We start from the raw sequence: 12,704 nt of genomic DNA, 5'->3' as shown, positions 1-12,704 counted from the left end.
GTGTTTTTCCTATTTTTCTGACATGAGTTTCTACTTGCAGTACGCGTTTCCCTTTCTCTTACTGAGAACATCGTGCATGTGCCTGCACGTTGTGCTTGCAAATGTAAGCACGCCGATAGATCTGCTGAGCTTAATATTGCAGCAACACAAGCATACGTGAAACTTATAGAACGAAAATGATCTGCAATACCAACAGCAACACTTGCCAGACTTGGTATGACTACAGCTTATTGTCCTAAATCTGTAATAAATTGAAGACCCTTATGGGATGCTCATGAACTTCAAAACACACATTTGCATACGAACAATTTCCTTTAATAAAATTACTTTAGACGGAGCCCTTCAGGACATAAATTACATGAAATGAGTCTCGTGGTGCCACGCTAATCCATTAGATTATGACGTGCTTTAGGAGTTTGCAAACTGCTTTTCTGTGCTCAAAACTCCACACATTTAAACATAAGCAGTGGTTCAGTGTGGTTCAGCACGTGCGGACTTGTCTGAGCTACAAAACTATGTTTACACATACTTTTAAACACACGCCAGATTGAAGCGCGCACAACTGCTTTCTAATGACTTGACACTGCATATTAAACACCCACGAGACCCAAACTACTTCGTGGTTAGTTCTCTCTGGAAAAAAACCTGCTGTTTAACACACTCTCTCACTTTCTCTCAAGTCACCATACAACTCCCGTAAAACAACTTGCAGTTGTTGTTTTTACTGATATCTATCACATTATGACTCGTCACTAACTTACACAGTCCGATCACCATTACTCATGTCACGATGTCACGATATACACGTTAACGTTCAACAACAGGCGCTGTTGGTGAAATTGCCCACAAATATTAACCGGGCACAGGCAGCAGGGAATCCAACTCCAGTCTTTGCTTTGAAAAAAAATCGCCCAGCCACAAACGTGCACCGATCACAGTGCTACTAACAAAGGCTTCTCCTACAAGTCACTTCATGATAACATGACCACGTATGTAGAGCCATGTTGTACTTGATGTATCCAGCCGTGCTAATCAGAGATGTGGGGTACGTAGATGCACACACGTTGAGAACACATCCATACAAAGAAATCACGTGTAGCCTTAACAGAGCTGTTGGGGCAAGTGCTTTTAGCGAGCTCCTATTAAGGCCGGCACAGCGCACCAGGCCCGACCGCCGTTGTTTCCCTAGCGGCGATTATTACACAACGCACCCAGTACTCGTTTGATGCCGAGTCGACCTAGGGGAGGCCCAAGACCGGTTCAGATAATCGTCACTGGTATTGGTGGTATCCGTGAGCGGAAACTCGTGTCGCCGGGTTCGTCAAGCAGCGCAAAAAACGCTACACTACCGCTCCCCGTACACTCTCTCTCACAGTCACACACACACAGGACATCTGTGAAACAGAGCTTCATAGCTCATCCGATTCCTGCGGTATACACATTCTGACAAAAAATGCACACACACACAGGACGACATGACAACGAGCACAAACCCCCGAGCCAGACTTCGACTTCAGCAAACCGCAGCAAAGGAAACGTCGTGGGCTCTCGCGAGAACGCTTGACACAGACTTTGCCGTTCAGAAACGGGACACCGTCACCTCGATGTTTTTATATATCTGCCGCAAAGATGGCTGGTGATGACTACAGTAATACCAGGTGCGCAGTGGCGATAGGGAGAAGGAGGTGGTGGTGCGCTCTGGTTTTGTGCACTTTTCATCTCGACGAATGGTCACGGGGGGGTTAACACATCTCCGCTGCAGTGGTGAGCCGAAGACCCATTGTGTTACTGCTGTGTTTTGATATCGTGCACCGCCGTCGCCTCCTCCTCCTCATCCTTCCACAACGGAACGTGGTTGTCTCTTGATCTAAAGCAAGGGGTGGGAAACCTTTTTTTCCGGCCAAGGGCCATTTGAATATTTATAACATCATTCGCGGGCCATACAAAATGATCAGCTTAAACATTAGCCTGTTATATATTTGGTCAAACATTGAATTAACTCACCCCTAATGTCATGGGCTGGAACCTGCTTCTCATTGGTAAGGCGTGTGATGATGTTAGCTGGTATTGATGATGTTGCTGCTACTCGCAACTGCTTTTCCAGGTTTGCACCTAGATTTATTGAATTTCGAGTCCCGCCTGCGGTTGCCTTGGCAGGGCCAGACCCAAATGATTTCACGGGCCATATACGGCCCGTGGGCCGGACGTTCCCCACCCCTGGTCTCAAGCAACAAGCTGAAAGGGTCCCCCACCCCCCCCCCTTCTTGCAAGGGAGACGCCACCCGTCCACTTGTGCAAACGCGTTTCAGGTTTAAGTATCAAAGAGATGGCAACTGCAATGCCTGCGTGGGTAACGTATCGTGAATGACTACCGGTCAAGGCTCCCAGGTAGACGCTACAAACATGCGAGCATTGTATTCCGTCAACGCATAAACACGTATCGTACAGCGTGCATGTGTGCACACACACACATCAACAACCACCGTGCACTTATACACGACTGTATAGTGCGTAATGTACAGTAGGAACGTAGGTGCATTGTCACAACCATTAGCACAATTAACGACCGTTAAATATGCGTTGTACGAAATCACTTGGTATTCTACACGATGTAATGCCACGTGCATCTGCCAAACGATGACAAGACAATTAAACATGATTAAACAATAATTGCACACGCCCTTTCCCGTGTAAATGTCTCAACTATTAATACACACGTGTGTACGATTATTAATATACTGCATAATAATATCTTAACGCTGCAAATGTGTGTTGTGAAATTACTATCGAAATTGAATTTAATTAACAATAAGACATTACACGTGTCTTGTCATGTGGAAATATAGCAATTGTTATTTATCTAGACCCGAAATGTACATTTCATAATAAATGTTTATATCATATTCATTATACAATGTTATATATACTGTCTTGAAAACACGTACTGCCCCACGTAGCTATAAAGTATACTGCGGTGACATAAGCACAGTACAATACACACTATCTCAATTGCATCGTTTTAACACTGATTAGTCATGTCACATGTACAATTATGATCACTACTACTGTGTACAGTAACGTCTTGTATCGTACGACTACGATCACGTATTGGTGTACATTGCTATGTTCTTATGCAGTTGATTATATGTACTGGACACTGTACTGTTGTAGATAACCGCCACGAAGAGCACAGTTAAATGTACAATTACCCTCGCTATGGAAGCTGAAGATCACTAAATGATTAGAATATTAGATTGTGTACCATCTTTATATAACAATAACATGCTCTACTATGCACATAATACATTATACAACCGTGCAATGCTATGTGCATATTCCTATTACCAAAAAACAAACCCCTATCGCAATCAGACCGATTAAACGGTCATTAAATCGTTCATAAAACAACAAAAACGGATCTCGATAAACATTACCGACTGTTGTGTTAGCGTCAGCAGGTCTAAAATACACCGAAGGCCATTCACGGGGTACAGGCCAAAGCATCGGGGTCGCCCGGCCAAGTACGCCGAACCCAAAGGAGGGTTCCCGGCAGGAGTCTCAGGCAAGACCGAGGCTCGCTTGTCAAACTAGGCCCAACGCCGGGGGGGGGGGGATTGTCAAAACTTCCGACGAAAAACAACGATGTAAACTCACGGGAAAGGCGCGTATTCTCATTTTCGTATCCTTTTTGGTGGAACCCGGTTTCCCCAAATTGGAAGTCATGTTTAAAGCGTCTCTTCCGTCCCAAATGTCAATTAAAACCGGGGGGGTCTGGGGGTGTGTTGGATAGGGGGGGGAAGGCGGGATTGGTTTTGTTGGTGATTGTGAGTGATGATGGTGGGGGTAGGGGATGAGGGGAAAGAGGGGAACGAAAACAAATTATATGATCAAACTGCTCCGCTTCGCCGAGCGAGAGCGAGAGACGCGAGGGAGTTGAAACTGCGCCGGGCGCCGCTAAAAATCTCGCCGTTTCTCCTCTCTCACGGGATCCACTCCATCATGGCGACAAGACGGCGCGCACTGCGCATGCGTCAAGTGGCCCCGCCCCCCAACTTCCCCCCTAAACCCCCTCCCCCTATTCCCCCCCCCACCCCCCCTATCTCTATTGTTCAAAAAGCGTAACGATGATCATTAAAAGCCGTTGTGGAAACAAAAGAAAATTAAATTGTGTTTATATATAAAATTAAGTCGTAGTAACCGCTTCCTTGCAATATTTCTCTGCCCCACACGCGTAAATATTCTTAGGTTTTTTCGGTAAAGTCACGTAGGTAAAAATTAAAATTGTACTTTTATGAATTTTTATTTTTTACCTACGTGACTTTACCTAAGAATAGAAATCCTTGCAGTCACGAAAGCTTCAAATCTAGAAGTGTGTAAATAAATATTGCCAAATGCCATCAGCAGCAGCAGCATGATTGGGTTTATTTTTATATTCTTAGGTTTTTTCGGTAAAGTCACCTAAGAATATGAATCCTTGCAGTCACGAAAGCTTCAAATCTGGGTTTATTTTGTTAACTACAAGCAAAACTCTGGGCCGGTTTCGACATACGGTGTCCCTTCAGCAGTCAGGCTCGTTTGTAACAATACTAGCCAAATGTGTCTGCGGGGCATCTATGAAAAAAATAGCTTGATAGCTGATCGGATTTCCTCCAGTATACATATTCTGATAAGTCTATTTAGTGTAATACATAACACAATAATTGTATAGCATCGTTGCAGAGAATATAAGCAACAGAACAGATTACTGTATTGGTCTGAAAAGCCAATAGGCCGATGGACTAGAAATGTTTATGTGTGGACACATAACTTTACATAATTTTAGCAATAGCAGATTTTTTAAGTGCAATTATTATTTTTTTCGATTTAAAGCTTTCGTGACTGCAGGGATTCATCTTCTTGGTTCTTTCGGTAGGTGTGAAAACCACCTGATGATGATTGCTTGTGTTGCAATCAAAAGTCGTGAGAATGTTGTTTTATTTTTATTATTTTATTATTTCCCTTCTACGTGACTTTACCGAAAGAACCGAGAATATGTGCAATGATGTCTACTTTATTGAATGCGCTATTGGCACATTAAATTGCTTTTTTAAATCCTTTATATTAAGTTCACTTGCGCGCTTGCTTGCTTGCTTACGACCGTGCAAATTATTCGGTCGTTTTTTAACCCACTTCCCGTGATCAAATCGAGCTGACATTTTCCACACAGACTCGTTGTGCGTGACAATTAATGTTCGTGAAAATTTTTTTCCAAAATTTTACACTTTTTAGGACAAAAATATTATATTTAATTACTAATTGCTTAATGCTGGCATGCAATCATCTGACCCATAGGTGGCAGCCATCTCAAGCCAGAGGACGAGAGGACTCTAGCCGCCACGCATATAAAGGATTTATAGTAAAAAACTTTGTTTTTACGGGTTAATTTTTTGTTGCTTTAGAAAGGGGCTGCATCGTCGAGATGAGGTGTTCCAGCGAATACACCAACACGCAGCGTCTTTGGCAAGCCCGACGCTCTGATGAGACCCAGCATGTTGAAACCGCTCGATAGATTCTAGATTTGAAGCTTTCGTGACTGCAAGGATTCATATTCTTAGGTTTTTTCGGTAAAGTCACGTAGGTAAAAAATTAAATAAATAAAAGTAAAATAAAAATCACGACGTTTCGGAGGCAACACAAGCTTCCGTCTTGTGTTGCCTCCGAAACGTCGTGATTTTTATTTGTATTTTATTTTACTTTTATTAATTTTAAATATTTACCTACGTGACTTTACCGAAAAAACCTAAGAATACGCTCGATAGATCCTTTTCCTGTAGCAAAATATGATAATGGTTTTTTATCCTTTTATCTGGCAACAAAACTGACACCTGACAATGCATACATTATCAGAGTTGTGTTTTTTGTTTGTGTTCCAACCGCAGGTGTTATGGTCAATGCAAACATGACTCCTTGTAAAAAAGGAGTCAGTCTTGTTGCCAGATAAAAGGGTAAAAATTCAATAATCATATTTATCGCTCGATAGATGTGTTGCTTAAATGCTGTTGGACACTGATGGTCTCCAAGGTCAAAAAGGTCGATGGATTAAAATGTTTCGAATTAAAGCTTTCGTGACTGTGGGGATTCATATTCTTGGTTCTTTCGGTAAAGTCAACGTAGAAGGGAAATAATAAAATGATAAAAATGAAACAATAAAATTCTCACCACGTTTCGCCACTTTTTAAAAAAAATTCTTGCTGTGGTTTTCACACCTGATGATGATTGCTTGTGTTGCAATCGAAACGTCGTGAGAATTTTATTGTTTCATTTTTATTATTTTATTATTTCCCTTCTACGTGACTTTGCCGAAAGAACCAAGAATATGGCTTAAAATGTTTTTTTTAATATTGTGCAGACGTTGAAAGTTGCATTTGCTTTTTCCCCGGTTATTTGTGATGCAGCGTTGACAGTGGTGCACAAGAACACTCGATAGATTCGTCAATAAGAGCTTTTCATTTTCATATCTATATGGACCATTGCCCGAAACGTTGCATATATTTAGCCTTGTGAGGCTTCTCCATTGCAGTTCAGAAGTCAGATGGGAGTGACGTCATCGCGTCGATAGGGGGGGGGCTGGGGGGATGGTGACGTCATGCACTTTCATGCGGAACTCGTGCACTGCAGTTTGCGTGACGTCATCGCGCGAAGTGAGCGATGCTCCGGTCGGGAGTGCAGAATTTGCGCGATGACGTCATCACGCCAACACGGTTGCGGCGGTGTTCTTATTGATGTAGGTGACGTCATCGCGCTACGGGAATACCGTATGGTTCAGATACAAAGCGCATTGCTACCCACCCACCCCCACGTATTCAGACACAGGTGTTAGTGCGTTTCATTCTCTGAGGCATACGGTAATATGAATAGAAATTGGTCCAATAATAAATCACATTTAAAGCACGTGTAGTTGGAATGTTCAACTTCACGTAACTAGAACAGGCAAATGATGTGGCCATTAAAATAAAGTATTATTTATTAAAGTACCTACGTGACTTTACCGAAAAAAAACCTAAGAGTATGAATCCTTGCAGTCACGAAAGCTTCAAATCTAGAATTAAAATAAAGTAACCAACATTTAAGGACTAACTTAAGGTAGAACGCCCGGCCAAGTTATCGTAATTAATAATGGCAAAATCGCCAATGCATGGAACAGTTAGAAAATAAATAACATCTGCACTGTTAAGAGGTTGTAATAGAGTTGTGGATGGGTGAGCAATTTGTGTGAGTGAGGTGAGTTTCTTGTTGTTACCTGCAGTGAGTGAGTGAGGTGAGTGTCTTGTTGTTACCTGCAGTGAGTGAGTGAGGTGAGTGTCTTGTTGTTACCTGCAGTGAGTGAGTGAGGTGAGTGTCTTGTTGTTACCTGCAGTGAGTGAGTGAGTGAGGTGAGTGTCTTGTTGTGACCTGCAGTGAGTGAGTGAGGTGAGTGTCTTGTTGTTACCTGCAGTGAGTGAGTGAGGTGAGTGTCTTGTTGTTACCTGCAGTGAGTGAGTGAGGTGAGTGTCTTGTTGTTACCTGCAGTGAGTGAGTGAGTGAGGTGAGTGTCTTGTTGTTACCTGCAGTGAGTGAGTGAGGTGAGTGTCTTGTTGTTACCTGCAGTGAGTGAGTGAGGTGAGTGTCTTGTTGTTACCTGCAGTGAGTGAGTGAGTGAGGTGAGTGTCTTGTTGTTACCTGCAGTGAGTGAGTGAGGTGAGTGTCTTGTTGTTACCTGCAGTGAGTGAGTGAGGTGAGTGTCTTGTTGTTACCTGCAGTGAGTGAGTGAGTGAGGTGAGTGTCTTGTTGTTACCTGCAGTGAGTGAGTGAGGTGAGTGTCTTGTTGTTACCTGCAGTGAGTGATGAGGTGAGTGTCTTGTTGTTACCTGCAGTGAGTGAGTGAGTAAGGTGAGTGTCTTGTTGTTACCTGCAGTGAGTGAGTGAGTGAGGTGAGTGTCTTGTTGTTACCTGCAGTGAGTGAGTGAGGTGAGTGTCTTGTTGTTACCTGCAGTGAGTGAGTGAGGTGAGTGTCTTGTTGTCACCTGCAGTGAGTGAGTGAGGTGAGTGTCTTGTTGTTACCTGCAGTGGGTGAGTGAGTGAGGTGAGTGTCTTGTTGTTACCTGCAGTGAGTGAGTGAGTGAGGTGAGTGTCTTGTTGTTACCTGCAGTGAGTGAGTGAGGTGAGTGTCTTGTTGTTACCTGCAGTGAGTGAGTGAGTGAGGTGAGTGTCTTGTTGTTACCTGCAGTGAGTGAGATGAGTGTCTTGTTGTTACCTGCAGTGAGTGAGTGAGGTGAGTGTCTTGTTGTTACCTGCAGTGAGTGAGTGAGGTGAGTGTCTTGTTGTTACCTGCAGTGAGTGAGTGAGTGAGGTGAGTGTCTTGTTGTTACCTGCAGTGAGTGAGTGAAGTGAGTTTCTTGTTGTTACCTGCAGTGAGTGAGTGAGTGTCTTGTTGTTACCTGCAGTGAGTGAGTGAGGTGAGTGTCTTGTTGTTACCTGCAGTGAGTGAGTGTCTTGTTGTTACCTGCAGTGAGTGAGTGAGGTGAGTTTCTTGTTGTTACCTGCAGTGAGTGAGTGAGTGTCTTGTTGTTACCTGCAGTGAGTGAGTGAGGTGAGTGTCTTGTTGTTACCTGCAGTGAGTGAGTGAGGTGAGTGTCTTGTTGTTACCTGCAGTGAGTGAGTGAGGTGAGTGTCTTGTTGTTACCTGCAGTGGGTGAGTGAGGTGAGTGTCTTGTTGTTACCTGCAGTGGGTGAGTGAGGTGAGTGTCTTGTTGTTACCTGCAGTGAGTGAGGTGAGTGTCTTGTTGTTACCTGCAGTGATTGAGTGAGTGAGGTGAGTGTCTTGTTGTTACCTGCAGTGAGTGAGTGAGGTGAGTGTCTTGTTGTTACCTGCAGTGAGTGAGTGAGGTGAGTGTCTTGTTGTTACCTGCAGTGAGTGAGTGAGTGTCTTGTTGTTACCTGCAGTGAGTGAGTGAGGTGAGTGTCTTGTTGTTACCTGCAGTGAGTGAGTGAGGTGAGTGTTTGGGTGAGTGGGTGAATGAGGTGAGTGTGTGGGTGAGTGGGCGAGTGAGGTGAGTGTGTGAGTGAGTGAGGTGAGTAAGGTGAGTGTGTGGGTGAGTGTGCGAGTGTGTGAGTGAGGAGGCGAGTGAGGCGAGTGTGTGGGTGAGTGAGGTGAGTGTTTGGGTGAGTGGGTGAATGAGGTGAGTGTGTGGGTGAGTCGGTGAGCGTTTGGCTGTGGCCTGGGCAGTGAGGATGGCACGAAGCTGGCCTCATACCGAGCGAGACGTTCTCACGCCGTTGGAGGATATGACAACAACATTCGTGTGAACTTCATGTTCCACGTTCAAACATAACAAAGTGATTATGTTTAGCAACTAAGACGAACAAAGGCCGATGCGTGGGTTTCGAACCAAAGTGCATTTTAACTTTCCCCGAATTACAGAAGTCGCCAACAGGCGCAACAGATACCTTGCGAGTGCCGATTAAACGTCCACAATCGATTACAATCTCGAATCTCTCCTGCAGTAGCAGCATTCCTAATCATACACAGATGACTGTAGCTGTGATGGCATCAGCCGTGATCAGTCTACTACTGGATGAAAGAAAGGTGCTTCATCCACCCAAACCAGATTGCCAGCCCCGAAGCAAACAGCAGCTTGCACGCAGCGAAGATGCTTTCAAATCATCGCTCCATCTCTCCACGGATGCCATCGTTGGGGCAATTCCCGGTGACTTGTGACTGCCACTCTGTCAATTGTTCGTTTGGCCATCTGACGGAAGGGGTGGGTGGTCGATGTACGTTTTACAAATCAAGACTTGATGCAAACAAAACATGTCCATGGAGTTTCGTTGTCTGAGCCGGGTGTTCTTCCCCAAGACTCGACGCAATATCTGAATACAAATGCGCGCGTCTTCCCTATCCCACCGATGTATTTGTATTCATCAGCAGTACCGTATATATGTATCCAGCCTTCATATACAATTGTAAGTGCAATCGAAGAGAGGTATAATTCAAGCGATTAAAACTCTTCCCGTATTCTTCCCTGTCGCCAGAGGTCGCAACCAGGTACCCGATACCCGTACCCTACCCGATACCCGGCTACCCGTACCTGGCCGGGTACGGGTAGCCGTTTGCGACCCTGGTGCGGCCGGGTACGGTACGGGTAGGCCGTGAGTCACTGGTGAGTCACCGTTTGTCACTCATTTCGGGTAGGGTACGGGTAGGGAACGGGAACCCGTACCTGGCCGGGTACGGGTACGCATTTGCGACCATGGTGCGGCCGGGTACGGGTACGGGTAGGCCGTGAGTCACTGGTGAGTCACCGTTTGTCACTCATTTCGGGTAGGGTACGGGTAGGGAACGGGAACCCGTACCTGGCCGGGTACGGGTACGGGTACCGATTTGCGACCATGGTGCGGCCGGGTACAGGTAAGGAATCAAAACCCGTTTGGGACCTCTGCCTGTCGCTCCCGTCTCTTACTTCGCAATCGTGACCCATTAAGCACAACTATTGCTGCGGCTGGGAGAAGTTAAACAGAATTACCGTCACTATTTACATGACCGACGTTTCGCGTTACCACCACGACAAGCGAGCCGCGTAAACAACTCCTCCCATCGGCATCAGCGGCGGACATGGTCAATCTACTGCTGGATGAAGCCTGTCCAGACATCGTTGCGAACTACAGCCGGTGAAACGCGCACACACGCTCAACTCTTTATTCGTTGTAAAATACGATAACGAGTCAATTTAGAAGACGACGCGTTTGACTTAATTTTGACGATTGTACAGCCGGCCGGTGGACAACAACAACAAAAAAACCACTTCCGACCCGACTGGGCCAATAACAGCTGTTCTATAAGAGGCGACGTTTCGGGCGACGTCCCTTTCTCGTTGCACAAGACGACTCCGCGGCGGTTCACCTGTCAAGGGGTCGAAGGCTGCAAAAGTGTCCGGTGTATTGCCACCGTGCGTAGTTCCACGCGACCTACGAACAGCACCACCCATGTTGGACAAATCCTTTGGTGGGAAGCTGGAAGGGGGTGAGGGGTGGGGGCTAGGGAGGTCCCCCCCTCCCCCCCCCCATTGACGACCACGTGACACCTCCGCGCGCAGCCAATGAGAACGCGATGCGCACGTGGCAGCCTGGGTCTCGTTTTTGAAAGAAGGTTTCTCGACGACTACGGCAGCATTGGCAGCAAATAATCATCGATCATCGATTATTATTATTACTGACATGGATCATTACAGCTTCTTGGTTCTTTCGGTAAAGTCACGTAGAAGGGAAATAATAAAATATTAAAAAATAAAACAATAAATAATTCTCACGACGTTTCGGCCACAACGCAAGCAGCCGTCCTCAGGTGAAGACCAGGTCTGTCGGGGAGACAGCGTCTGAATGTCTCCCCGACAGACAAAATACAATTCTCCGACAGACCTGTTCTTCACCTGAGGACGGCTGCTTGCGTTGTGGCCGAAACGTCGTGAGAATTATTTTGTTTTATTTTTATTATTTTATTATTTCCCTTCTACGTGACTTTACCGAAAGAACCAAGAAGATGAATCCCTGCAGTCACGAAAGCTTTAAATCGAAAAATGGATCATTACAGTTTAACAGTAGTAGGCTTTCGCGACTAATATCCATAATAAAGGTTGTTGTCTTTTTCTTCTTTAGGTTACACTGCGTGGATATGAATGCGTCGTTAAACCCGCCATCACCGCACACGGCCAATTTAGTAAGGTTTGTCACGAAAACGAAACGCGCCAATTAACTACGAATACAGCACAACGGTGTGTCGATGAGTAAACACAACACATTTACAATTCAAGGACTGTGACGTTTCGCTGGTGATTACAACAATAACAACAAGCTTCTTCAGGCAATTATCCAGAATTGTGAAGGAGTCTTCCGGGTTCGGTCTTAAATAGAGTAAAGGTGATGTCATCACTGTGAGCCTATCAGGTGCAAAGACCAGAGGGGGGGGGGTGGAGGGGGTTAATGTCATGTAAATTACAATGGATCATCATTGGAACCTCCTTTGCCAGTAGCAAAATATAATTGGTTTTTTTACCCTTTTATCAGGCAACAAAACTGACACCTTTTTTACAAGGAGTCATGTTTGCATAGACCACAATACCTGCAGTCAGGATGCAAACAAAAAACATAACTCTGATAATGTATGCACTGTCCTTGAAGTTGATTGGTCCACACCCGAGACAGCCTTTTGGCGTCATCTGGTCCAACACCATGTGAGACTAGGCTTCCCATGCCAAAGGTCGCGGGATCGATCCCTGCGTCCTCCACAGGCGAATATATTTTAAAATCCTTTATATTAAGTTCGCTGCCACGCATATAAAGGATTTATAGTGAAAAACTTTGTTTTTACGGGTTATTCTTATTAAATCCTTCATATTAAGTTCACTTGCTTGCGTGCTTACGACCGTGCAAATCTTTCGGTCGTCTTTTAACCCACTTCCCGTGATCCAATCGAGCTGATATTTTGCACACAGACTCGTTGTGCGTGACAATTTATTTTCGTGAAAATTTTTTTTCCTAAATTTCCCACTTTTTAGGAATTTTTTTTTTCATATTTTATTTAAAATACCAATGTGATAAAAATGAAACTCTTACTCAAGAAAAACAAATGAATAATAAAATAAAACCGATGCCACGCATATAAAAGATTTATAGTGAAAAACTTTGTTTTT

The 12,704-nt window shown here is 44.8% G+C and overlaps 1 protein-coding gene across 2 annotated transcripts in view; it reads right to left on the bottom strand.

The window, feature by feature from the left end:
• Positions 1-4,031, bottom strand: part of LOC133357489 (cullin-3-A) — a 49,028-nt gene extending 44,997 nt beyond the window's left edge. For both annotated transcript variants that reach the window (XM_061575449.1, XM_061575450.1), the window contains exon 1: positions 3,655-4,031. In XM_061575449.1, the coding sequence (XP_061431433.1) occupies positions 3,655-3,723 (69 nt within the window). In that variant the 5' untranslated portion in view covers positions 3,724-4,031. The remainder of the gene's footprint in view (positions 1-3,654) is intronic.
• Between the last annotated feature and the right edge of the window lie 8,673 nt (positions 4,032-12,704).

The sequence above is a fragment of the Lethenteron reissneri genome, chromosome 58 (genome assembly GCF_015708825.2).
Source record: "Lethenteron reissneri isolate LAM-NWPU_2019-01 chromosome 58, ASM1570882v1, whole genome shotgun sequence".
Taxonomy (NCBI): domain Eukaryota; kingdom Metazoa; phylum Chordata; class Hyperoartia; order Petromyzontiformes; family Petromyzontidae; genus Lethenteron; species Lethenteron reissneri.
Note: the sequence above shows the minus strand (reverse complement) of the source record. Positions and strands in the feature narration are given on the sequence as shown.